The following is a 25,890-nucleotide window of genomic DNA, read 5'->3' on the forward strand; positions in this document are numbered from 1 at the left end:
CCCTGGGCGCTGGGCCCTGTGTGACTTGCAGACGGCTCCGGCTGACCTGGAAATCCTGGAATTAAACCCCGTTTTCCAGGAGACACCAGCTTCCTCAGGGAGAATAGCAGTGCGGCCTCTGCTCCCACGAGGAATCGGGAAGATGGCTCTGCAGCTGCCAGGGGGAGGGCAGCCGACGCTCCTCTCCGCCCCTCCTGGGCGACGCTGGGCGCAGTCTGCGGTGGAGGCACCCCGGGCCACAGGTGCACCGGCTGCTCCCAGCCCCATCTCCCAGCGCCTCCCTTCCCTGAGCGAGCGGCCAGCACGCCGGTGCCGGTGTCAATGTCAGCAGGGCTCAGGCGTGTGGTTCCAGAGCGGGGGGGGGGGTGACCGCAGGGGCCTTCCCCGCCGGCCACACACACTCGCGAGACGGTGCAGGGAACGCGTCTTTATTAAAGGTGCAAGCACAGAACCGTGTAGCGTGCAGCAACACCCGTACAGCACTAAAAATAGAAAAACAGGAATGGGCCTCACAGAGAGCAGCCTCCCGCGCACACACCCACACACGGTGCTCCCACGCCACGCCACGCCACGCCACGCGCCACCGGCCCCGGCCAAGCCTCTTTCAGGGCAACCGAGCACACGCAGCCCCTGCACCCACGCAGAGCCCCTCCCCCAGCAGCGGCGTCCATTCCCAGGGACCACCCCAGCCCCCCGCCACAGCCAACTGCATGCCAACCGGCCGCCTCCCCTTCCGCTCTCCAGCCACGTCTGGGCCAGATCAGGCACCAGGTTTACTCCCTCAGATCCACGGGGCGGAGGGGGACAGAACCGGGTGCCCACCCGATCTGAGCAGGGCGGGCTGCTGGACCCGCAAGGCCACTCTCCCACAGGCTCCGGTGTAGAGAGCACACCCACTGAAGACCAAGTCCCAGGATCTCCGGGTACTGCGGAGCCCCGGCTGCCTGCTCCCGGTAAGGAAGACACCAGCTCGCTGCACTCAGACACGCCCGCCCGCCCCCCGGCAGGCCACCCTCACCAGCATCCCTCTGCCTCGCTGGGGGCGGGGCGTCTGGGGGACACCCTCGCTGAGAACGACCCCACTTCAGGACAGTCGCAGAGACCTGAGCTCCACCCGTGTCCCCCACTCACGCTCCGTCCCCACCGTCGGCTGAGACCCTGCGGGGACCCGACGGCTGTGTCTTACTGAGATGCCGAGGCTACACACACGGAGCTGGCCCTGAGACCCCTCGGCCGCCGCGCTCGCTCGCGCTCTCCCTCGGGGCTGCACTTTTATTTGGCTTACGGACATTTGAGATTTCCAGTGAGAAGCTCCGAAAAACACAACGAGGGACGCGGGGCTGCGAAAGGCGGCCGTCCCAGCCGCGTGTGCTACGCGGACGCTACGGCACGCGCCCCCGTGCACGTCCCCTGCTCTTGCGCACGCTGCTCCCAGGGTGCGTCCGGCCAGCGAGAGGTGGAGGCGCACGGGACTTGGAGCTAGTAGTGTCTGGGTGTTGTGAGCATGCAGGTGGGCTGTTCTGTGGTTACAAATAGAACTCAAAGGTGAGGTCGCACTTGCCCATCTTCTGTTTGTACACCAGGTCGAACTTCTCGTTCATGGAGACGGTGAAGATGTCCTTCCACAGCCCGACTCGTCCTGGAACACAAACACAGGGCCACGGGCGCCTTGGCGACGGCTCTGGGGGGCCCCGGCTCTGGCCCTCGAGCCCTCCAGCCCGGCCCGTCATGGGAGCACAGGCCAGGAGCGCCACAGACCGGCCGGGCCCCTCGTGTTTCCAGGGCTCCTGTGAGTGGCAGCCACGACCTGAACCGACTTTGCCCTTGGCTGCCTCTGCCCACTCGGTGGGACTTCCCGGACCCAGCCCTCAGCCCGCGGGGAGGGGCTTCACCTCCCGCTTTTGGTGGTCGCCACAAGCCGTGTGCATGAACTCAGGCCGGCCCGAGGGGAGCCTTGGACGGCAAGGCGCCGTGCCCCTCGGGCTCAGCAGCTTGGGCAAGCCATCACGGACCTCTGGAGAGGCTCAGCACAGAGCAAACCACCCAAAGGCAGCCAATGCCGGGGCCTGCGGGCGCTGTCCTGCGGGTCAGGGTGAAGACAGCCCTGGTGGGGGAGGGGGCACTGCACGGAGGGGACACGGCGGCCCCATGACCTGCAGGAGGCCTCAGCTCCGCCCCAGAGTCCCAGCCGCACCCCAGCCTGCTCAGAAAGCCAGGCCGCTCCCCCGCAGCCGTGCCAACGCTGGGCTGCAGGCCACGTGCGGGCACTGGACTGTGCTGGTTTATGAGGGCTTGGGGGAAAGACAGAGAGCAACAGATGTCGCCGACCCCGCTTTCCTTAACCACAGAACCTGAGGCTGGCCAGGTCCACCAGCTATGGTCGCTCTGAAGTGCCCCAGCCACGGGAGCCACAGGGACCAACGTGCACGCGCACATTCTGTGTGCTGTGGCACCTGTGAGGCCAGCGCTCCAAGCATCCCCACGAACCCCGGACCGAGGCTGCGGGACCCTGCGAGCACGGAGCTCGAAGACCTGACACCGCGCGGACTGCGTCCGTGGCAGTGCCAAGCGGCCTCCCCGTGCTGGCGAGAAGACAGCGAAACCAGAAAGCTGCTCTCTAGTGCCCCGAGGGACGGGCTTAGACGCTCCCAGACCAACCACACGAATGCCATACGTGTTGGTGATCAGCTGAGAGCCCATGGGAGGAGTCACCCACCTGGTTTAGCATTTGCAATCAAGACAAGTTATGCCAGGGCATGAATCAAATGGGAGCAGTGCAGCCGGCTCCTGGAGCCCCTGCACCCTCCCCGCCTCGGCGAGGTCTTCCGAGCAAATGGGCTAAAAGGAAACAAAACCAAAGAACTGAAATAAAGCAAAACCAAGGAGACAATGACAAAGCAGACGCATGCGCGGGAGCCCCTGGAGGTCCATTCATGGATGACAGGACACAGCAAACGCAAAACCGAAAACACGCAAATAAACTCTAAATAATAAACACGGGTGAAGATGCAGCCGGAAGACAAACGGCGAGGCGCTGTGGCTCGGTGAGCTCCCCCGGCACCAGTGGACGGCTCCGCCTCCCTGCGGGGGGCGCTGTGCCCCTGGGAGGAGCAGGAAGCTGCAGACCCCTGGGGGGCTCCGCTCCTCTCTTCCCCTCCCTGCACGGGCTGCAGGGGAGCTGGGCCCTCCTCCCCTGGGATGCTCTCCCCCGGAAGTCCCCACACCCCTGGACGGCAGCAGGTATTGGCAGGTATAGACGCTTGCCTATCGGGACCAGGGCCAACCTGTGATTCGCCCCTGTGGCTTCAAGGCCCAGCCCTCCCAGCATCCACTGCTGGGAACCCCAAGGGAGGGGGTAGCGGACTCAGGCCGAGCAGGAGGACTCCTGCCTGGACCACATCCCCATCTCCAATGGCCTCACGCCCACACCCACCACCTGCCGGGTCCAGGAAGAGACGGTGCCTCCTCCTGTGGCTGCACAGAATTCCCCAGGGCAGCGAAAGGCCGAGGAGCCCAGCTGCAGTGCACTGGGAAACCCGGTGGCACTCAACCCTCGCCCTGGCGTGCTCTGTGGGCACTGGATCCCGGCCATCCGGGAAGGCCCCTGGGGGAAACCTCTTGCACACCAGCCCAGACCATCCCCAGCAGCCCCCGCGGCGGGCTGGGTGATGCAAACACCAGCGCGTGGGGCAGGGGCTGCTCCGCTGCCCAGGCACTGACCAGCAGCCTGCAGGTGACCTTCTCACCCTGGCAAAGCACAAGGGGCAGCAGAGGTCCAGGAGGCCCGGGGCACCATGGGAGGAGGACAAGGAGAGGAAGATGGGCTGGGCGGGCGAGCCGGGCACGGCAGGGAGGGACACGTACCCCGGCCCACGGGCAGGGCCTCGGGGAGGAGGACGGGGAGAGGAAGACGGGCTGGGCAGTGAGCCGGGCACGGCAGGGAGGGACACGTACCCCGGCCCACGGGCAGGGCCTCAGGGAGGGGGACAAGGAGAGGAAGACGGGCTGGGAGGCCAGCTGGGCACGGCAGGGAGGGACACGTACCCCGGCCCACGGGCAGGGCCTGGGGGAGGGGGACGAGGAGAGGAAGACGAGCTGGGCGGGCGAGCCGGGCGCGGCAGGGAGGGACACGTACCCCGGCCCACGGGCAGGGCCTCGGCGTTGCAGCACTGGTCCACCAGCTGGTGGCAGTGCTCAATCAGGGACTCCAGCTGGGCCTTGTCGCAGGGCACCCCCAGGAATCTGGCCAGCTGCTCCACCATCGTCACCAGGTCCTGCGAGCCAAGGGCAGAGGGAGGGCGGCCATCAGCGGCAGGACGAGACCTGGCTGGGCACAAGCTAGGGCCAGGCTGTCAGAGCCCCGTCGGGCTCAGCTCACAGCAGCAGAAGCGGCTCCAAGGGGAGCCCGGGAGCAGGAACGAGGTCTTTTTTTTTTTTTTTGACAGGCAGAGTGGACAGTGAGAGAGAGAGAGAGAGAAAGGTCTTCCTTTGCCGTTGGTTCACCCTCCAATGGCCGCCCCGGCAGGCGCACTGCGGCCGGCGCACCGCACTGATCCGAAGGCAGGAGCCAGGATCCAGGTACTTCTCCTGGTCTCCCATGGGGTGCAGGGCCCAAGCACCTGGGCCATCCTCCACTGCACTCCTGGGCCACAGCAGAGAGCTGGCCTGGAAGAGGGGCAACCAGGACAGAATCCGGTGCCCCGACCGGGACCAGAACCCGGTGTGCCGGCACCGCAAGGCGGAGGATTAGCCTAGTGAGCCGCAGCGCCGGTTGGAACGAGGTCTTGACAGAGCCATGGCGATGCTTTCAACAGCAGCAAGACGTCCAGCCGTCCTTGCAACCGTGCAAGAGCAAGAGTAGGCGGACTCCCTCGCTCTCCCTGCACCCGGGCAGCTGGACCCTGGGCTGGCCCTGGGGAGAGCCCCCCCCAGGCCTGTGGCCTCCGCACAAGAAGCTGGACAGACACAGCGACACCCCCTCCCCCACTGCAAGTGCAGCCTCCCAGACACACACCTGCTCGCCACAACCCCACCCCCCAGCCTTCAGGACCCTGAGCACCACCAGGAAGTCCCCAAACACAGGAAAACGCTGAAGGGGGTTTCCTCTGCTGAAGGTTTCCAAAGAAACCCCCCACCCTGCACATGCAAGCCTCAGGGAGCCTGCCACCTACCTGGGCCCCTCTGAAGCAGCCTCCCAGGCCGCAGGGCAGAGCCTCTGCAGCACCGACCTGGAGTGCTCCCTCCCGCCTGGGAGCACAGGGACCCTGGAGAGCTCCCTCCCACCTGGGAGCACCAACCCTGGAGTGCTCCCTCCCACCTGGGAGCACAGGGACCCTGGAGAGCTCCCTCCCGCCTGGGAGCACCAACCCGAGTGCTCCCTCCCGCCTGGGCAGCACCAACCCTGGAGTGCTCCCTCCCGCCTGGGAGCACAGGGACCCTGGAGTGCTCCCTCCCGCCTGGGCAGCACCAACCCTGGAGTGCTCCCTCCCGCCTGGCAGCACAGGGACCCTGGAGTGCTCCCTCCCGCCTGGCAGCACCAACCCTGGAGTGCTCCCTCCCGCCTGGCAGCACAGGGACCCTGGAGTGCTCCCTCCCACCTGGGCAGCACCAACCCTGGAGTGCTCCCTCCCGCCTGGGCAGCACCAACCCTGGAGTGCTCCCTCCCGCCTGGCAGCACAGGGACCCTGGAGTGCTCCCTCCCACCTGGGAGCACCAACCCTGGAGTGCTCCCTCCTGCCTGGCAGCACAGGGACCCTGGAGTGCTCCCTCCCGCCTGGGAGCACAGGGACCCTGGAGTGCTCCCTCCCGCCTGGCAGCACAGGGACCCTGGAGCGCTCCCTCCCACCTGGGCAGCACAGGGACCCTGGAGTGCTCCCTCCCGCCTGGCAGCACAGGGATGCGACAGAAGTCAAGGGAGTGCTCAGGAAGAGAAGAGCGAGCCTCCCCGCCTGCCGCTGCACGCTCTGTGGAAAGGAAGTAAAGCGCCCGGGAGGGGCCGGCACCGTGGTGCAGTAGGCTAAGCTGCCACCTGCAGTGCCGGCATCCCGTACGGGCACTGGTTCAAGTCCCGGCTGCTCCACTTCCCATCCAGCTCTCTGCTGTGGCCTGGGAAAGCAGTGGAGGATGGCCCAGGTGCTTGGGCCCCTGCACCCACGTGGGAGACCTGGAAGAAGCTCCTGGCTCCTGGTTTTGGATCAGCGCAGCTCCAGCCATTGCAGCCAACTGGGGAGTGAACCAGTGAATGGAAGATTTCTCTCTCTCTGTCTCTCCTTCTCTGTAACTCCGAATCTCAAATACATAAATAAATTCTTTGGGGAGAAAAAAAGGAAAGTGCTTCCCGTGGAGGTCAAGCTGAGCACGCACTCGCCAGCAGGAGTGGGGGGCACCTGGCCCAGGGGAAACAGGTGCCCGACGGCAGGTGCCTGTCGGCAGCAGCAACACGAACGACCACGAGTCCTGCAGAACACACAACAGCCGCGGAGTCGCTGCGCGACTTTTCTCCCCACCCCTCCCCAGGACACCTCGGGACCCAACCCACAAAGCGGGGGCCCTGACGCTGCCCTCGCAGACTTCTGAGCGTGGGCTTAGACAACGCAGGGCAGGGCCTGCCTCATCCAGCAACAACGCCCGCTGGTCCCCTTCCCTGCACCCGTGTGGGGGACCCTGAAGACGCTCCTGGCTCCTGGCTTCAGGCTGGCTCAGCTCTGGCCGTTGTGGGCATTTGGGGAGTGAACCAGTGAATGGAAGACACCCCCCACCCCCCAACACTGTTAACTCTACCTCTCAAATAAAAAAAAAGAGAGATCCAGCAGAAACCTGCCCCCCCCCCAGCCCCCAGGCAAGGCTGCAGCTGGCCCCTGAGCACAGACCTGGGGAAGGCAGCGCAGCCTGGCAGGACAGTGTGCTGCGGTGACAGCCGCCTCCGGGGGCTGCGACCCTGGGCCCAGTCCGTGATACAGCCGACCACCGCCTGCGGGCCAGCCCCCCCACTGCTGGGGACCGGCCCAGAGATCGAGAGCGCGGATACCCAGAACACAGCCGTCTTCATGGCGGCCTCATTCAGGATCACCCGGAGTGGATATGAACTGAGCCCCTCATGTGGCAGGCACCGGTGGTGTGGCCACGGACACGACGGAGCCGCCAGGGGCAGAAAGGGCAGGAGGGGGGCAGCTGAGGTCCCCCTGGAGGCAGGGCCCACAGGACGTGGCAGGCCTGACGTGGGTGCCGAGGCCGACGGCAGCGTCTCAGTCACGGAGGGCGGCACTGCGGCCACCCGCCCAGGCAGGGCGTCTCCAGCTCCGTGTGGGTGTGGCCATCTGGGATTTCTCCCAGCCACTCGGGGAGACCTGTGTCTGGGAGGCCCCACGGCTGGCCTGGGGCCCCTGCAGCTGTGCAGTGAGCACAGAAGGGACGAGACCAGACTGGGGGGCTGGGGGGGAGGGACAGTGCCTGCTGCTGGCGCCATCTGGCCAGGGAGGAGGGGAGGGGTGAGCAGAGGATGGAGGATACAGACAGCGGCCGCTCCAGATGCTGCCAGAAGCCCAGGTGAGAGGACCCAGGCCCCGGCAGTGGCCCCAGCACCATGAGGTCCCCAGGGACCCTGACACAGCGGGCTCAGGAGAGGAGGAGGGGATCCAGGAGCGGAGTGGGCTCTGGGGCTTCCAGGGCAGGGGGGCCAGCTCTGCTGCCCACGTGTCTAAAGCAGCAGAAACGGCAGCCGGAGGGCGCGGCGGCGTGCGGGGGCAGCGGCCGGGTCGGGCCACAGTCTCCGTGTCGGCCGCAGTTCTGCTTCTGTTACGGCACTAGAGTAAAGGACGGGGCTTCCCACAGCGCTGCACCTCGTGAGCCGCCTGGAAACGGCGCCAGGAGCCCAGGCCAGCCAGAGGGACTTGGACGGATCACGGGTGGAGGCCTTAGCCCTGCCCGGGGGTCCTGGACACAGCACGGACCCCTCAGTGTCCACAGGTCCAGGGAGGGCACTGGGGGGCAGAGCCAGGCCCCCGGGGACGCCCGCGCCCGCGGCACTCGCCCGGTGCACGTCTTCTGCGGGGGCAGAGCCAGGCCCCCGGGGACGCCCGCGCCCGCGGCACTCACCCGGTGCACGTCTTCTGCGGGGGCAGAGCCAGGCCCCCGGGGACGCCCCACCGGCACTCGCCCGGTGCACGTCTTCTGCGGGGGCAGAGCCAGGCCCCCGGGGACGCCCGCGCCCGCGGCACTCACCCGGTGCACGTCTTCTGTGGGGGCAGAGCCAGGCCCCCGGGGACGCCCCACTGGCATTCGCCCGGTGCACGTCTTCTGCGGGGGCAGAGCCAGGCCCCCGGGGACGCCCGCGCCCGCGGCACTCGCCCGGTGCACGTCTTCTGCGGGGGCAGAGCCAGGCCCCCGGGGACGCCCGCGCCCGCGGCACTCGCCCGGTGCACGTCTTCTGGGGGGGCAGAGCCAGGCCCCCGGGGACGCCCGCGCCCGCGGCACTCGCCCAGTGCACGTCTTCTGCGGGGGCAGAGCCAGGCCCCCGGGGACACCCGCGCCCGCGGCACTCGCCCGGTGCACGTCTTCTGCAGGGGCAGAGCCAGGCCCCCGGGGACACCCGTGCCCACGGCACTCGCCCGGTGCACGTCTTCTGCGGAGGCAGAGCCAGGCCCCCGGGGACGCCCGCGCCCGCGGCACTCGCCCGGTGCACGTCTTCTGTGGGGGCAGAGCCAGGCCCCCGGGGACGCCCCACTGGCACTCGCCCGGTGCACGTCTTCTGCGGGGGCAGAGCCAGGCCCCCGGGGACGCCCGCGCCCGCGGCACTCACCCGGTGCATGTCTTCGTACTTGAGGAACAGCACGTTCCCGTCCATCCGGTGCTCCCAGAACTCCTGCACGTGCTCGAACCAGGAGCCGTAGCCCACTGCGGAGACAGGCAGGTGGGCCTCAGCGGGCAAGCACACGTATGGGGCCTGCACCCCGCCCTGCACGGGCCCCGCGCCCGCCCAGGCGAGGGAGGAGCAGGCCGCTGGAGGAGCCCCTGGCCCTCGGCCCCCTCTACCTTTCAGGAGCCTTGAAAAGTGGACTGGGCAGCGAGGCGCCCGAGGCTGTGGGAACCACGGTACCAGGCGGGCGGGTTTCAACATTACCCCGGGGGCCGGGCTGTGGCACGGCAGGTTAAACCACTGCCAGTGTCCCTAGCATCCCCTGTGGTCACCGGTTCCAGTCCCAGCTTCTCCGCTTCCAATCCAGCTCCCTGTTACAGGCCTGGGAAGTGAAAGATGGCCCAAGTGCTTGGGCCCCTGTACCCATGTGGAGGACCCAGATCTAAGGAGTGAACCAGCAGATGGAAGACCTCTCTCTGTCTCTCCCTCTGTATAACTCGCAAATAAATAATAGTATCTTTAAAAAAAAAAAAAGAAATTACCCTGGCTCACCACCAAGCCAGAGGTGGACAGGACAGGAACAAGCCCAGAGGAAGGGGGACCACAGGAGGTGGGGGTGGCGAGAGGTATTGAGGACAGGAGGAGGAGCTGTGGGCAGGAGGAGGAGCTGAGGACAGGAGGAGGAGCTGTGGGCAGGAGGAGGAGCTGGGGGCAGGAGGAGAAGCTGGGGGCAAGAGGAGGAGCTGGGGGCAGGAGGAGGAGCTGGGGGCAGGAGGAGAAGCTGGGGCAGGAGGAGAAGCTGGGGCAGGAGGAGGAGCTGGGGGCAGGAGGAGGAGCTGGGGGCAGGAGGAGGAGCTGAGAGGCGCACAGGGTCCCCGGAGCCCGCCCACATCTGCCCCCATGCGGCACCCAGCCTGCTTGGAACGGCTGCTCATAGGCACCAGGGTCACTCACCCACCACGGTTCCCAGCACCTGGTCCCAGCCAGGCTCTGCAGTGCTCAGGGGCCTGGTGAGGGACAGTGGGGCAGGCGGCACCGGGCAGCACAGCACGTCCACACAGCATCCCCACACGGCATGGGTGTCACCATGACCCCGTCTACACAGCGTCCCCACACAGCACGGGTCACTGTGGCTCCGTCAACAGTGTCTCCACACGGCATTGGTCACTGTGACCCCGTCTACACAGTGTCCCCACATGGCATGGGTCATCCCCACATGGCATTGGTCACTGTGACCCTGTCTACACAGTGTCTCTACACGGCATGGGTCACTGTGGCTCCATCTACACAGCGCAGCGTTCCCACATGGAATGGGTCACCGTGACCCCGTCTACACAGTGTCTGCACATGGCATGGGTCACTGTGGCTCCGTCTATACAGTGATTCTACATGGCATGGGTCACCCGTCTATACAGCATAACCCACACGGCCTGGGTCACTGCGACCCCATCTACACAGCGTCCCTACATGGGATGGTTCACTGTGATCCCGCCTACACTGTGTCCCCATGTGGCAAGGGTCACCAGGAGCCTGTCTACACAGCTCCCCCGTGTGGTACACCGCACCTGGCGGGGTGACCCCAGGTTCCTCCTCCTTATTGGGGCCCTTTACCGGAGTCTCCGCCTCCCCACCAGACCGGGACATGCCACAGTCACCTCGTGCCTCCTGTGTGTTACTCCCCACTTCTCTACAGCGCCAGCAAACACCAACAGGCTGCCCAGGATTTGTGCAGTGGAACCAAGGCACGGGTGCGTGGTGGCCTTGACTTCCGTGGGGGCCATGTGCCGTGACCCTGACCACGTGCCGAAGCCTACAATGGCCAACAGAAGCTGTGAGCCCCACTCCCCAGTGGTCTGAGTGTGGCCTCCCATGCTGCTCATGGGGGCACAGTCCCCCCACATCCCCCAGCTTCTACAGTGGCCACAGTGTGAGCTGACCCTTAAGGAATGGTTTTAGGAACCATGTGAGTGGCCAGCAGGGATGTCCCGGAGGGCAGGTGGCTAGGGGAGCAGGGCCTTTAGCAGGTGCCGTGGCCTCGGCCCCAGGTGCAGCCAACCCAGAATCCCCAGGGGCGTGAGGTCCTGGAGGTGGGTCGTTAGAGCCACACTCTGCAGCACCAAGAGCCCACAAGGCTCTCCTCTCTGGCTCGGCCTGGGGCTCTGTCCTGACCACGTCGCACGCTCTCCTCAACGAGTCCGAGAGGCCACACTCGGCAACATGGCCAAACAGCACTGCTGCCGGGACAGGAAGGGGCAAATGCGGTTCCAGACGTGGGAGCCACCTGGCCCCACTGCGCGCTGGGTGCACCCCACACACTACCCACGAGAGGTCCCCGACACCCAGGGGCCACCTTGGGAGGGGACGGGCAGCCAGCAGGGTGACGAGAGTGAGAGAGCCGAGGGCAACTGCTTCCTCCCTGCCCTACGCCCCCGCCTTCCCCCAAGAGCAGTGGGTGCCAACCCTCCTCCCTGCGGGCTCTGTCCATGGTCGCGGACACAGCCCGGCCGCAGCCCCAGCCCACCCTCCGGCCTCTGTGAGTGACAGCAGTGACTTTGGGCCTCCGGTCTCCTGTTTCCATTCTTGTCTTGTCCCGAGCCCAGGCAGCAAAGACGGGTGTTTAATGGGGGGCCTTTGCAGAAGCCCCAGGAGCATGGTGGGAGTGCAGGACTCTGGGGACAAGGGACCGGCTCTGCCCCAAGTGGGCCCCACGACCTATATCAGCTTCCCCTGGGGGACAGCCAGAAGCGGGGGCAGCGCGGCCCTGGTGGGGATACTCACGCTTGTCATTCATGAACCTCCGGCAGAACTCCTGGAAGGTGCCCCGGTAGCTCATGGTGCGCAGCGAGCGGTGGAACTGGTAGTAGGATACCACCAGGTCCTTGGGGTTGCGAGCCATGTAGATGACCTGCGGGCAGCAGGGACGGTCAGGGACTTCCACGTCCAGGCCCAGCCGACCCGCCAGCCTGCTTTGCCGCAGCCCCTTCCCAGGGTGGACGCCGCCGCGTGACAGCGCCTGCAGGCTGTGCATGCGGGTGTTCCACCGCACTTCTGTCCCCTGCACCAGCTCCACATCAGTGAGACACACACAAGGGACACCCCTGACACCAGTGGCCTCACATACGCAACGCGGCTGAGGAACGGCGGTCGCCCGTGTGACCGGGACCCTCGAGCCCGGCAGCCCACACTGGCTGCAGCTCGCCCCGGGCACGTCTGGGGGACGAGAAAACCAACAGCTGGAACAGCTGGCCCAAGGCAGCCTCTAAGCCCAGGCAGGCAAGAGGGATGGGGAGGGCCGGAAGCCTTACCTTGGAGTCCCCGTTGTGGAGGTCGGAGGGCAGGAAGCGGTAGGGGAGGTGGCTCTTGATGAGGCGTGGAGACGTCAGCTCCTGTGGGGCCAGAGGACAGGATCAGGGAGGACCCGGGCTCAGGGATGACCCAGGCGCAGGGAGGACCCAGGATCAGAGGGGACCCAGGATCAAGGAGGACCTGAGCTCAGAGAGGACCCAGGATCAGGGAGGACCCAGGCTCAGGGAGGACCCGGGCTCAGGGAGGACCCGGGCTCAGGGAGGACCCAGGCTCAGGGAGGACCCAGGATCAGAGGGGACCCAGGATCAGGGAGGACCTGAGCTCAGAGAGGACCCAGGATCAGGGAGGACCCAGGCTCAGGGAGGACCCAGGATCAGAGAGGACCCAGGATCAGGGAGGACCCGGGCTCAGAGGCACTGGCTCAGAGAGGACCCAAGATCAGGGAGGACCCAGGCTCAGAGGCACTGGCTCAGAGAGGACCCAAGATCAGGGAGGACCCAGGATCAGAGAAGACTCAGGCTCAGAGAGGACCCGGGCTCAGGGAGGACCGGGGCTCAGAGAGGACCCAGGCTCAGAGAGGACTCAGGATCAGAAGGCACTGGCTCAGGGAGGACCAGGCTCAGGGAGGACCAGGCTCAGAGGACTCAGGGTCAGAGAGGACCCGGGCTCAGAGGCACTGGCTCAGAGAAGAGGCAGCCGCAGTCCCACAGGCCCCTCTCAGGGCCTTTCTGTCAGGCAGGGTGCGTGAGGAGCTGTAGGACCCAGTCCGGCACTGGCCGGCTCCCCACCATGACAAACTGGAGAACCGTGCACCCCGCAGGGAAGTGGGTCCCTGTCCTCGGCCTGCCAGTCACAGGCGTCTGCCGAGTGGACCTGGGAGCCGGTGCTCTGGTCTGGAGTGGCCAAGGCAGAGGAAGCACAAGGCACAGGCGTGGCCCCGCCCAGCGTGCTCCACTCCCGCCTGCCCTCGGCCCTGCACGCAGCAGCCAGGCTGAGCCAGCCACACACAGATGGCTCCCACGGCTCCCCAGAGCCCCTCGGAGAATAAGCCTGGTCCTCACATGGACGTCCCACTGCCCGGAAGGAGCCGGCCCCCCGACCCAGGCCTCTGCACTCACCGGTCCCCCAGTCTCCTTTCGGGCACCCTCTAGTGCCACATGACTTCCTGTCCTGTGCGGCCGTGACGCGATGCTGTTGGTTCCCCGCTGTGCCCTGGTGCCAAGAACAGCACCTGGCATGCAGTGGGCACTGAATGGCTCCCTGAGTGACTCAACACAGGGGAGCTGGGCACAGGAGTGGGGCAAAGGCGAGGCCGGGGCGCGGAGACCGGCTCTCTTGGGATGAGCTCAGAGCTTGCTCCAGGGTGCGGGAAGGTGGGCAGGTGAACAGAGGCCTGAACTAAAGACACGCGGGGGCGGGGGGTGGATGGTGGAGAGGGAATTCCAGGTCCATGAGAGGGCAGAGGGGCAGGGGATGACGCCTCGCAGTCCTGACACCACCCATCTGCTGCCAGCACCCCAGCTCCAGCACAGAGGGCGGCCCAGGCGCTCACCCAGCCCTACCCCCACTCCCTGCCATCCCCCTCCTTCCTGCTCTGCGGAAGCCCTGACCCGCACCGGCACCCACACCTGGTCAGACCTGCTCACACCTGCCAGTGCCTCTCCTGGCTGTCGGGGCCACCTGGGAGCCCTCTGCTCCCCACTCCCACCCCTGCCCCCACAAGCCCCGTGGAAGCAGCTGTCACTCACCTTGATGATGTCCAGGCCGGGCTGCGGGTACTCCAAGACCGGAAGCTGCTCGTCGATGTTCATCAGGCCGATCTCATCGGGGTCGGCTCCCTGACTGACCAGGTAGACCACCTCCTGCAGCAAGCTCGTGCCTGGGAGAGAAGCCGCATCGAAGTGCGCTCAGAGCAGGCACAGGGCCTGGCTCTCCACTCGGCGGCGACCGGGGCCCAGGGGTGGGGCGGGGCGGGAGCGAGTTGAGTTTGGCAAGAGAGGGCTGGGTCAGGTGCAAGATCTGAGCCCAAACCCCACCAGTTTCTCGAGGCTGTGAGAAGCGGGCAGGACCAGAGCCCACTGCACCAGGGCCTCACGGGGGCACCGGGTGGCCGGCTCAGCCCGAGGCTCCAGGCATGACCGGAGCGGGAGGGAGAACTTCCAGCTACTGGTGCTCGCGGTGGAACTGTGTCTGCTCCTGTCTATTAAAGCCGAAGCTCCGAGAAATCTACTCCCAAGTCTACAGAGACCCGGGGCTTGCTTCCGACAAGTTCTAGAATCATCTCAGCCACACCGCTCATGAGACAGCCGACGGCTGGAAACACAAACGCCCAACAAGAGGCAGCAGGGAGCCCGATGACCGCCCGACCATGACGAGGACGTGGGCCCCCCGCTGCGCACAGCACAGCCGACAGCGGGCTCTCTCGCCGTCGGTGATGGCTTCCACCGCTCTAGGCTCAAGAAGGGGTGAGACGGGGTGACAGTGGCAGAGGGGAGACACTAAGTCAGGGAAGACGCAAGGGAGACCCCAGGGTCTAGAGTCACCACCTTTGTCTGGGCCAGCTACACGTGACACCCATTAAAATGAGAACAGCCCCCCCCGCCTCCGTGTCTGCCCGGCCTGGCGAGCACAGCCCGCTCCCCATGGCTGTGGCCCCAGGCCCCCACGTCCCCACTAACAGCAGAGGGGGCTCCGGGAGGCAAGGGCGCTCAAAGGGCTGCACACCTGCTGACCCTGTCTCCCTCCTGGCCAGTGAGCACTGCAGCTGGGAGCCCCTGCTGGGACCCAGGCTCAGGGACGATGGGCTGAGGCCCAGGCCGCTCTGAGCTTTCCCCACTCAGACCCAGGCTTCGCACCCCTGCCCAGCGAAGCTCTCTGAGCTCTGCACACCTACTGGGCTCCCGGCTTCCTCCCACACAGTCTCGGGCATCTCCACCACCGACCACCCTGGGCACACAGGTCCTGTATCTGGGCCCCATGGGACCAGAGCCAGCCAGGACCAGAGAGAACTCCCAGGGAGGATGTGGCTCTCTGGACACGTCCAGCACCACCCAAACAGGTGCCCAGCGAGCCAGCCCTCCCCAGCCCCACCCTGCGGCCCCCAGAACAAGTGGACACGGCTCAGCACGCCTGCCCCTTCACTGCCGGGACTCCAGCTCTGGCCCCGGCTCCTCAGTGCTCACGGCCCAGCCCGGCCGCTCCCCGGTGCAAGTGGCGCGCCCCCTCCTCCCGTCTCAGGTCCCAGCACCCTGCCAGGGTGTCTGGAGCTGACCCCTCCTACCCTGGGTCACGCCCGAAGCACTTCCCATGAGGGCACCACGCAGCCCTGCACTAACAGGGCAGTGAGGCCACACGGCTGCCCACCGAGGGCCCTCCAGGGGCTGTGCACGCTCCAGCAGGCGGAGAGCCCCCTGCCCACTGCTCTCCTGGCCCCTGCACTCCTCCGCTGCGCCCCAGCCCCCTCCTGCCTCAGGCTGTCAGCATTTGCTGTCCCTGCTGGGACCCTCCCCCAACCTTCCTTCCTGTGCCTACTCCAACATCACCCCGTCAGCAGGGGCTGCCCATCACCCTCCCATCCTGCGTCCTGCCCCTGCCTGGGAGCAGCCTGCCCGTTCCCTTCTCTGCTCGCACCCCAACCCTGCAGGACGGTTCTGCCGGCTCTTGTTCTTTGTCACACCGCAAGAGCCTACACCCAGGGGCAGGTGCTGTGACGTAGCAGGTAAAGCCTGCAGTGCCGGCATCCCATATGGGTGCCAGTTCAAGTCCCAGCTGCTCCACTTCCGATCCAGCTCTCTGCTGTGGCCTGGGAAAGCAGAAGAAGATGGCCCAGGTCCTTGGGCCCTGCACCTGCATGGAAAGACCTGGAAGAAGCTTCTGGCTCCTGGCTTCAGATCGGCGCAGCTCAGGCTGTTGTGTCCATCTAGGGAGTGAACCAGTGGATAGAAGACCTCTCTCTCTCTCTCTCTCTGCCTCTCTGTAACTCTGCCTTTCAAATAAGTAAATAAATCTTTAAAAAAGAAAGAAAGAAAAGAAGTCTGCACCTAGCCACTCCCAACTGAGGTTTCCCCAACCTACAACCAGGGCCAGCTGTAAGGAATCCCCACACACAGGGAGCTGAAAACCACAGGGATTCCCCGCCCCCTGCCATGCCAAGGGCCCGCCCACCTGCCTACCCCTCACCTTCCCCATCTATCCCAAACCACAGGGACTCCCCGCCCCCTGCCATGCCGAGGGCCTGCCCACCTGCCTGCCCATCACCTTCCCCACCTATCCCAAACCACAGGGACTCCCCGCCCCCTGTCACACTGAGGAGGGCCCGCCCACCTGCCTGCCCATCACCTTCCCCACATATCCCAAACCACAGGGACTCCCTGCCCCCTGTCACACTGAGGAGGGCCCGCCCACCTGCCTGCCCATCACCTGCCCCACCTATCCCAAACCACAGGGACTCCCCACCCCCTGCCACGCCGAGGGCCCCCCCACCTACCTGCCTATCCCAAACCACAGGGACTCCCTGCCCCCTGTCACACTGAGGAGGGCCCGCCCACTGCCTGCCCATCACCTGCCCCGGCACTCAGGGACCGAGGGCTCCGCCTGTCAGGCTCCAGGCTGGCCCTGGGAGTCTGAGGAGACCCAGCCCCTGCCTCCCTCTTCCAGGAAAGGGAGGGGACGTCGGCCAGGGGACCTGCGCAGGGCCAGAGAAGCTCAGCCCCGACATTGCGACTTCCAGCACTTGAGTCAGGACGGGCCGCACGGGCTGGGACGGCTCACATGCAGGACACCCTGCAGGTGACAGGCTGGCTGCCACACGGGCACCTCTGACACGCACCCCGCTGCTGACAGGGACAAGACGTCCTAGTGCACGTTCACATCCCCTGTGTAGCAGAGCAGGTGCAGCAAGGGCGGGGTGGGGGGCAGGGCAGGCAGGGGCAGTGAGGCCCATGCTGGCCACACAGAGCACGGCACATGCAGGGGTCACGGGGCTGCAGTCCCCCCAACACACAAGACGCCGAAGGCAGAAGAGGGGACCGTGCAGCTAGGGAGCGGCAGCACGGGGCGGGGGGAAGCGGCTCCCCCAGCTGCAGCTCCGGGGGCGGAGGCCAGCCCGGTTCCCTGGCAAACCCTATCCCAGCAGTGGGAGCCAGGCTGTCGGAGCAGAGCCCTGGGACAGCAGGCAGGGCAGGGCTGCCTCGCTGGCCACCAACACCAGCCACACAGGCTCTGTCGTGGCGGGCTGGAGGCCGTGGTTCCCAGAGCTGCTTCTGCTGACACAGCAGAACACCCACCAGATCAACACTCCAGGGCGGCCGGCGGTGTGCTCTGGGCGGGGAGCCAGTGGAGTCCTGGGAGGACCTGCCCCAACCTCGGCACGGCTGCGTGAGCGCCCGCACCAGGCAGGGCGCCCGTCAGAGACCCAGGACCCTGGGAACAGCAGGAAGCCACAGCCCAGGCCAGAGCCGCCGGGGATGGGTCGCAGCCCTTGACTCTCTCCTCTGCCAAAGTCGCCCGGGTGCCTGAAACAGCACAGCGGGTAGAGCCGCCGCTGGCATCGCCAGCACCCCAGGGAGAAGCGCCAGCTTGAGTCTCGCCACTTCCAATCCGGCTCCCTGCTAATGTGCCGGGGAAAGCAGGGGAAGATGGCCCGAGTGCATGGGCCCCTGCACCCACGTGGGAGACCAGAACTCGGGCTCCTGGCTTCAGCCCAGCCCACGCATCCCACGCGAGGTCCTCCCCGGTCTCTTCCCCCTGGCCACTGCCTCCCCTGCAGCTCTGCCACATCCCTTCTTGGTAGCCAAGGACATGGCCATCTTCCTGGGACCCCTCCACGTCGACGCGCCATGTCCCCTGTCCATGTCCCCCTTGTCATCGCTGGGCATCCGGCTGCTTCCAGAGCGTGGCTGGGGACGGAGTCCCGGGCTGCACCCAGCACCAACGGCGTCTGCTCGCCGCCTGGATGGCCATCGAGAACTCTTGGCTCAGGGTCGTAGACATCTTCTGTGTGGGGCTGGAGCCCCTGTCACTTGGTGTGGGACCTTCCATGCAGTCTTTCCTCGGGCACCATGCTGCTGGGGGGAGGGGGAGCCCCTGACTCCCCGCGCTCTGCAAACGCTGGTCCCGGGCGCGTTCTCTCTTCCACGCTCTCTTCATCGTACAGGAGTTTATTCTCCTCCTTGTCTCTGGCTCCTAGTTCTCAACATCCTGCAGAACAGGGGCCGGCGCCATGGCAGAGTGGGCTAAGCCTCTGCCTGCAGCACCACCGTCCCACGTGGGTGCCAGTTCAAGTCCTGGCTGCTCCTCTTCCTGTCCAGCTCTCTGCTATGGCCTGGGAAAGCACTAGAAGATGGTCCAAGTGCTTGGGCCCCTGCACCCACATGGGAGACCCAGAGGAAGCTCCTGGCTCCTGGCTTCAGATCAGCGCAGTTCTGGCCATTGCAGCCATCTGGGGAGTGAACCAGCAGATGGAAGACCTCTCTCTCTGTCTTTCCCTCTGTCTGTCTGTAAGTCTACCACTCAAATAAATAAAAATCTTAAAAAAAAAAAAAGATTCTGCAAGAACTCGCTCCACTCCCTGGGACGCACCCTCTGCTTCACCGTCCTCACGCTAGAGGGGTTAAGGGTCCAACTTTCCCACCTCGGATTCCCCAGTCTCTCCTGCTCTTTGCCAGTCCCTCTCCCCTCCCTGTGCGGGAAGCATTCAGCTCCTCTGCTCCTCCCCTCCCAGATTCCTGAGTTCTTCCTTCTACATTTAGTTTTGTCTTCCTGCTGGAGACGTTTTTCCCGGAGGCTGGGGCGCCTCTCCTGGGGATACCACGTGTCTGAGAGCAGTCCACGGCGGCTCATCGCCACGGCAACACCACGGCAACAGTTACAGGGCGGGGCCAGCACTGCCAACCTACAGCGTCAGCATCCCATATGGCCACGGTTCAAGTCCCAGCTGCTCCACTTCCAATTCAGCTCCCTGCTAATGTGCCTGGGAAAACAGTGGAAGATGGCCCACATGGTTGGGCCCCTGCACCCACGTGGGGGACCCAGAAGAAGCTCCTGCTTCAGCCTGGCACGGCCCTTGTTGCAAACATCTGGGAGTGAACCAGCAATGGAAGACCTCTCTGTGCCTCTGCCCCTCTGCCCCTCTGTAACTCTGCCTTTCAAATAAATCAATCTTTGAGAAAAAAAATAAAACCATTTACAGGGCTTGTCATTGGGTCAGCTTCTCCCAAGAAGGTGCCTCCAGCCTCCCAATCCAGGGCGGGGCCACAGGCATGCTGGGCGTGGGAGGGAGACCGGGAACCCCACCTCCCATGGCTGCAGCTCTCCCATGACCCCTGCTCCCCGCAGGGCCTGCACCCCAGCCTTGCTCTGTGCTTGGCACCCCACACCCACAGCTTCCCGGGGACAGCCTCCTGTTTCTGTCACCCCTCACCCAGTCACCTCATCCCACCCAGAGTTCTACGCCGGGACCAGCTCCCCTCTCCCCCGCGTAGACACGAGTACATGCACAAGCCCGTGACGTCGTCAGCATCTGGGGTCTGAGCTCTCTGTGCCTGTCGCTGGCGGGAGGCTCCCAGAGGAAGCAGCGCTGGGCATGTGTGTCCCATTAGCCTGGAGACCCCCGGCCCCGCCCGTGCCCAGGGTCCCAGAGGCTGCGACTCCAGGAGCCCTGCAGCTCCTCGGAGGGGCAGGAGAACGCCTGAAGCCGCGATGCCCACAGAGCTGGACCCTGCGGTCCTCGCCCCGCAGGGTCACAGGGACCACCCCAGGATACGCCCCCCACCCTCCCAAAGCAGAGCAAAGACCAGTCTCCCTGCGAGTGCCTGCCATGGGCTCCCCAACCTGCCACGGGCTCCCTGCCCTGCCCTTGCCAGCACCTGCCACAGGCTCCCCACCCTACCCTGGCCAGCATCTGCCATGGCCAGCACCTGCCATGGCCAGCACCCCTCCCCCCCACTGTGCAGAGGGGACGGGGAACCCAAGGACAAACCGGCAGGGAAGGTGGCGCTGCACCCAGCTCCGGCCCACACTGGCTCACACACAGGTACCCCGGAGTCACCCTGGGGACAGCCAAGGAAGCACACTGAGGCCCTGACGTTGGACCATGGACACAACAACGACCTTGTCTGGTCCCCACCCCACCCACAGCCCCTGTGTCCACCTCGCCCTGCACCCCGGAAGCAGGCTCAGCAGTGAACTGCACACGGCCCCCAGCACACAGCACTGGCCCCAGAACCAGCGTGCTGTACACACGCATATACACACACGTGTGTATACAACATACCAACCACACATACATGTGCATGCAAACAACACACCACCCATACACACCTCACCCACACATACATACCACGGCCACGCCACATGGCACACACGTGATGCATGACACTCAGAAACACCTGACATACACACCCACACCCAAAACCACACACACACACACACACACACACACGCCTGCAACACAACACCCACATATACTACATACACGCTATATACACCACACCCAGACACATATATATGTTACATGTGCCCTACAAACCACACAAACACACTCACCCAACACCACACACAGCGTCACCTCACTCACTGTGACACACACAGGACAGCGTCACCTCACTCAGTGTCACACACACACAGGACAGTGTCACCTCACTCACTGTGACACACACAGGACAGCGTCACCTCACTCACCGTCTCACACACACACACAGGACAGAGTCACCTCACTCACAGTGACACACAGGACAGCGTCACCTCACTCACTGTGACACACACAGGACAGCGTCACCTCACTCACTGTGACACACACAGGACAGCGTCACCTCACTCAGTGTCACACACACACAGGACAGCGTCACCTCACTCACTGTGACACACACAGGACAGCATCACCCCACTCACTGTGTCACACACAGGACAGCGTCACCTCACTCACTGTGACACACACAGGACAGCGTCACCTCACTCACTGTGACACACACACAGGACAGCATCACCTCACTCACCGTCACACACACACAGGACAGCGTCACCTCACCTACAGTGACACACACACACAGGACAGCGTCACCTCGCTCACTGTGACACACACACAAGACAGCGTCACCTCACTGTCACACACACAGGACAGCATCACCTCGCTCACTGTGACACACACACACAGGACAGCGTCACCTCACAAAGTGACACACACAGGACAACGTCACCTCACTCACAGTGACACACAGGACAGTGTCACCTCACTCATTGTGACAAACAGGACAGCGTCACCTCACTCAGTGTCACACACACACAGGACAGCGTCACCTCACTCACTGTGACAAACAGGACAGCGTCACCTCACTCACTGTGACAAACAGGACAGTATCACCTCACTCACTGTGACACACACAGGACAGCGTCACCTCACTCACTGTCACACACACACACAGGACAGCGTCACCTCACTCACTGTGACACACACACAGGACAGTGTCACCTCACTCACTGTGACACACACACAGCACAGCGTCAACTCACTCATTGTGACACACAGGACAGCGTCACCTCACAGTGACACACACAGGACAGCGTCACCTCACTCACTGTGACACACACACAGGACAGCGTCACCTCACTCACTGTCACGCACAGGACATCTGTTCCTCTCCTGTCAGGCTCCCCAAGGCTGCGTGGGGGGGTGGCAGGGCCTGGCTCAGCCCGTGGCCGGCCCCACGTGCAGATGTCAGGCTGTGGCCAGCCCCACGTGGGGATGTGCGGGACAGGGCCTGGCTCGCCCCGTGTGGATGTAGTGGGGCTGGGCCTGGCTCACCCTGTGGCCGGCCCCACGTGGGGATGTGGCTGGTCCAGGCCTGGCTCACCCCATTGCTGGCCCCACATGGGGATGTGGCGGGGCCGGGCCTGGCTCACCCCATGGCCAGCCCCACGTGGCGATGTTACCCTGTGGCCAGCCTGTGCTGTGTCTGTCACAGGTGGAGAGGCGCATGCAAGTCAAGGTGGGCAGGACCCCGGGAATCCGCAGCCAGGGCGGCCCCACACCATGGCAGAGCCCCCGCAGCCAGCGCTCAGGACGCCCGCGGGCAGCCAGCAACCTCCGGTTACAAAGTGGCGCCAGCAACACCTCCAACCGGCAACACAGTGGGATCTCCCAGACACGGCACTCCTGGGGCCAGAGCGCCGTGGGGCCACCCGTATCCCACATCACAGGGCCTGGCTCGACTCCAGCTCCCCCGCTTCCAATCCAGCTTCCTGTAACGCGCACCCCAGGAGGAGCAGCTGAGGGCTCAAGTGCTGGGGCCCCTGCCACCCACATGGGAGACCCCGCTGGAGTTTTGGGCTCCTGGCTTTGGCCCGGCCCAGCCCTCACTCTTTAGGGGACTTGGGAGTGAATCAAAGATGGAGGATTCTCTCTCTGCCAAATCCAGCAGCAGAGCCGGTGCCCCGCCTGTGAGCTGTCTGACTGGCAGCCGGGGCTGGAGCGACCCCGGGGACCCTCTCCCCTCTCCTCTCTTTCCCCTCCCCCTCCCCCTCCCCCTCAGCGCTCCTGAGAAACTCAATTTCCACTTTTACATCGTGGAATGTGAACAGCTGACCTGCGCTGGCGGGTCCTGTGCCAGAGCCGGGGCGAGCTCCCGTCTGCAGGTCTACCAACCACACCCCGCCTCCCAGCAGCCCGCGAGCCCCCGAGGACAGGCACCAGATGGGCCTCTCCCGGGGTCTGCCCAGACTTGGGAGCCTCTGGCTCAGCAGGTGCGGGGGGTGGGGAGGTGTGGCCCAAAGCCCAGAGCCCTCCCCACGAAGCTCTGGGTGCTACGTCTGCCGTCCTCACAGCACACATCGCCGGGGAGGGACAGGCTCACCTCTCTGCAGAAACCACAGCTGGAACGGGGCTCTGTCTCTGGTCCAGGGCCCCGGCTGCTAAGCTGCAAAGCGGCAGTGAATCCAGGCCCTTCAGCTGCAAAGCTGGGGCGGGGGGGCTCCCACAGATGCACCACGGTCGGCAGGGACAACAAGGAGCAGAGAAGAAGGGGGCCGTCTGGAGCCTACCTGCAGGGCGCTCAGCCTGGGCCTGCGACCCCATCCCTACAGAGTACGCTCAAAGAAGGTGGACCCTCCCTCCTCCTTGGGGCCACAGCCCCGCGGCCACCTGAGTTCCCAAGGACAACAGAGCTCCCACGGAGCAGGAGAAGGTGGCCGTGGACCAAGGGACCCGGTCAGGCCTGGCCTCTGTCCCCCTGGAGCTGTGAGACGAGCAGGCTCCTGCCCCCGAGCCTCTGACAGGGGAAATAAAAAGCCCCCTTACGCCCGACAGCGGGAGAGCACTGGGCACGCAGCTCTGGACAAGCGGCTGTGGAAGCTGGGGGCGCTCAACCGTTCCGAAAGCACCCAAGGTCCCACCCAACCCACACGGGCGTGTGCTGCTGGTGACAGCCCCGGATCCCAACCCACGGGCCCTTCTTGCTGCCCTGCTGCCCCGCGGGCGGCTCCCAGGCGCTTCTGGCCTGAAACAGGGGCAGACAGGTGGGGCGCCTGCGTCAGCCCCGCCCACTTCACGTCCCGCGTTGTATAAGCAGGGTAGAGGGGGCAGCAGAGGAGAATCTCCACACGCGCTGGCTACAGCCACCGGGCCTCTCTCCCGAAGACAAGGCTCACCGAGGCCGCCCGCCCCGGGATGCTGGAGAGAGACAGGGGCCGTGAGGACCAGGAAGAAGGGGGACAGCAGGAGGGAATGGGGGCCGGCAGCCCGCCCGTGCCCCTGGCCCACCCTCGACCCCGGGAAGCACCCCAGGCCCGCAGTTCAAGGCCTCGCTGGCCACAGAGGCTGCGGCGAGGCCCCCAGACAGCCAGGGCCTCCGCTCCCCGACCTGGGACAGACAGCCAGAGCCTCCGCTCCCTGACCTGGGACAGACAGCCAGGGCCTCCACTCCCCGACCTGGGACAGACAGCCAGGGCCTCCGCTCCCTGACCTGGGAAATGGGAGCCGGCCCGAGCCCCTGCCGCATTTGCGGTGACGATGCACTTAAGTCACCAGGAACGGGCACGGCGGGTGGACAGCTGCCCGGCCGGCCGTGTGCTGGCTCTTGGCTGTCCTCAGACCGCCTGACCCTCAGGTGTGAGACAAAAGGGGAAAGCAGGGGTGGACGGAGGGAGAGGAAGGCCACAGGGGGGTAACTCCTCAGCCAACAGCTCTAGGGCTTTCTGTGAGACCTGACCCAGGGCCTAGGCCACTGCTGCAGAGCCAGCGCGGCTGCTGCCCCACGAAAAGCCCGGGGTGTGGGGCGGCTGCTGTCCTGTGGGTGGGCTGGGCTACCCCGGGGACGCCAGCACCCACAGCAGAGCTCCCAGGACTGGGGGTGGGGCGTGGACGTGGCCTCAGCACCTGGGCCCCTGCCACCCACTTGGGAGACCCGGGTGGAGCTCCTGGCTCCGGCCTGTGAGAGCACTGGGGGAAGTGAACCAGTGGGCGAAGATCTCTCTCTGTCACTCAGCCTTTCAAACAAATAAACCAAAACTCAAGCATCTAAGGCGTGCCAGTTTGTGAGACGTGCAGGTTACTAACAAGACAGGGCTTTTGGTGATCTGGAAATCTTCCTAGAGACCAACACATCAATCTCCATCCAGCACCCAGGCCGTCCCCCCGCAGAGCCCCCCAGTCCCTCTGCGGGGTTCCCCAAGACCACAGCGTGGCCAGCGAGCCCCCCACCCCCACCTCACTGCTGCCCCGGGGCAGCAGAGCCACAAGCCCCTCCCAGGAGCTGAGGCCCCACCTCCACCTCCATGGCCCCAGTGTGGACAGGAGCGCCTCCCCCCACTCCCAAAGTCACTCTGTCCCCCGCTCACCCCAGGCTGCCCGGAACCCCGATTTATCTCACTTCCCGGGCACACAGCGCACTCGGTAGCTGTGTCCTTCCACGAGACAGCCCCCACCCACGCCGGGCCAGGCCTGGCGCCCGGCTCCTCCGCTCCCATCCCCCAGCGCTGCAGGCACCCCCGCCCGCCAAGCGCAGCAGCCCCTTCCCAGCCTCCCGCAGGGCGGCGGAGGCCGAGACTGGACACTGCAGCCCCTACCCAAGCCTGGCCCAGCGTGACCGCAAGCCCAGCCGCTTTCCGAGCCCCCTAGGCCGGTCCCCCCGGAATGCAGCGGCGACCCCAGACACCCCGCGGGCGTTCGCCACGCCACACAGAGGCCGCTCGGGCCCGGCCCCGGCCGCTCGCCGGCTGTGTGACCTTGGGCGAGCCGCCTGCCTCTCTGGGCCCCGCGGGCTGGGTGCGAACGGTCGCCGCCTCCCTCCCGGGCTGCGGTGGGCGTGACGTCAGCGAGGGCCGGCTCCGGCGCGGCGAGCGGGCGCCGGCGCGCGGGGCAGGGCTGCTCCCATTCCCCCCCTACCCCCCCGCCCGCCCGCAGCCGAGGCCCAGGGCCGGGAACAGAGAGGTGCGGGACCGCGCAAGGTCACACAGCCGCGGGCGGCCCCGCGCGGCGCTCACCGGACTTGGGGTAGGTGACGATCCACACGTCGCTGGGCCGCACCGGGAAGTTGGCGATCTCCTCCATCTTCCCGCGGCAGAAGGGCGGCAGCCGCACGCCGTGGAACTCGAAGTACTTGCTCTCGAACTCCCCCGGGGTGCTGGGGGTCTCGGCCTCGCTCTCCGCCATGCCGCCGCCGCCCGCTGCCCGCCCGCGCCCCGCACGCGCCCGCGCCCGCCGCTCCAGCCGGCGCGCGGCGCCCGCTCCGCAGACGTGA

At 65.7% G+C, this 25,890-nt stretch overlaps 1 protein-coding gene across 3 annotated transcripts; it reads right to left on the reverse strand.

Moving 5' to 3' along the window:
- Positions 1-412: 412 nt before the first annotated feature.
- SULT4A1 (sulfotransferase family 4A member 1) lies at positions 413-25,833 on the reverse strand. 3 transcript variants are annotated; one of them, XM_051830136.3, is made up of 8 exons: positions 25,634-25,809; positions 13,909-14,039; positions 12,160-12,240; positions 11,633-11,759; positions 8,798-8,892; positions 4,136-4,274; positions 2,717-2,838; positions 413-1,639 (listed from the first exon to the last, which is right to left on the reverse strand). In XM_051830136.3, the coding sequence occupies exons 1-7, from the start codon at positions 25,800-25,802 to the stop codon at positions 2,762-2,764; spliced, it is 819 nt and encodes a 272-aa protein (XP_051686096.1). In that variant the 5' UTR covers positions 25,803-25,809; the 3' UTR covers positions 413-1,639; positions 2,717-2,761.
- Positions 25,834-25,890: the final 57 nt, after the last annotated feature.

This window comes from Oryctolagus cuniculus, chromosome 11, assembly GCF_051225735.1.
Source record: "Oryctolagus cuniculus isolate XC-2025 breed Fujian yellow rabbit chromosome 11, ASM5122573v1, whole genome shotgun sequence".
In the NCBI taxonomy this organism is placed as follows: Eukaryota; Metazoa; Chordata; class Mammalia; order Lagomorpha; family Leporidae; genus Oryctolagus; species Oryctolagus cuniculus.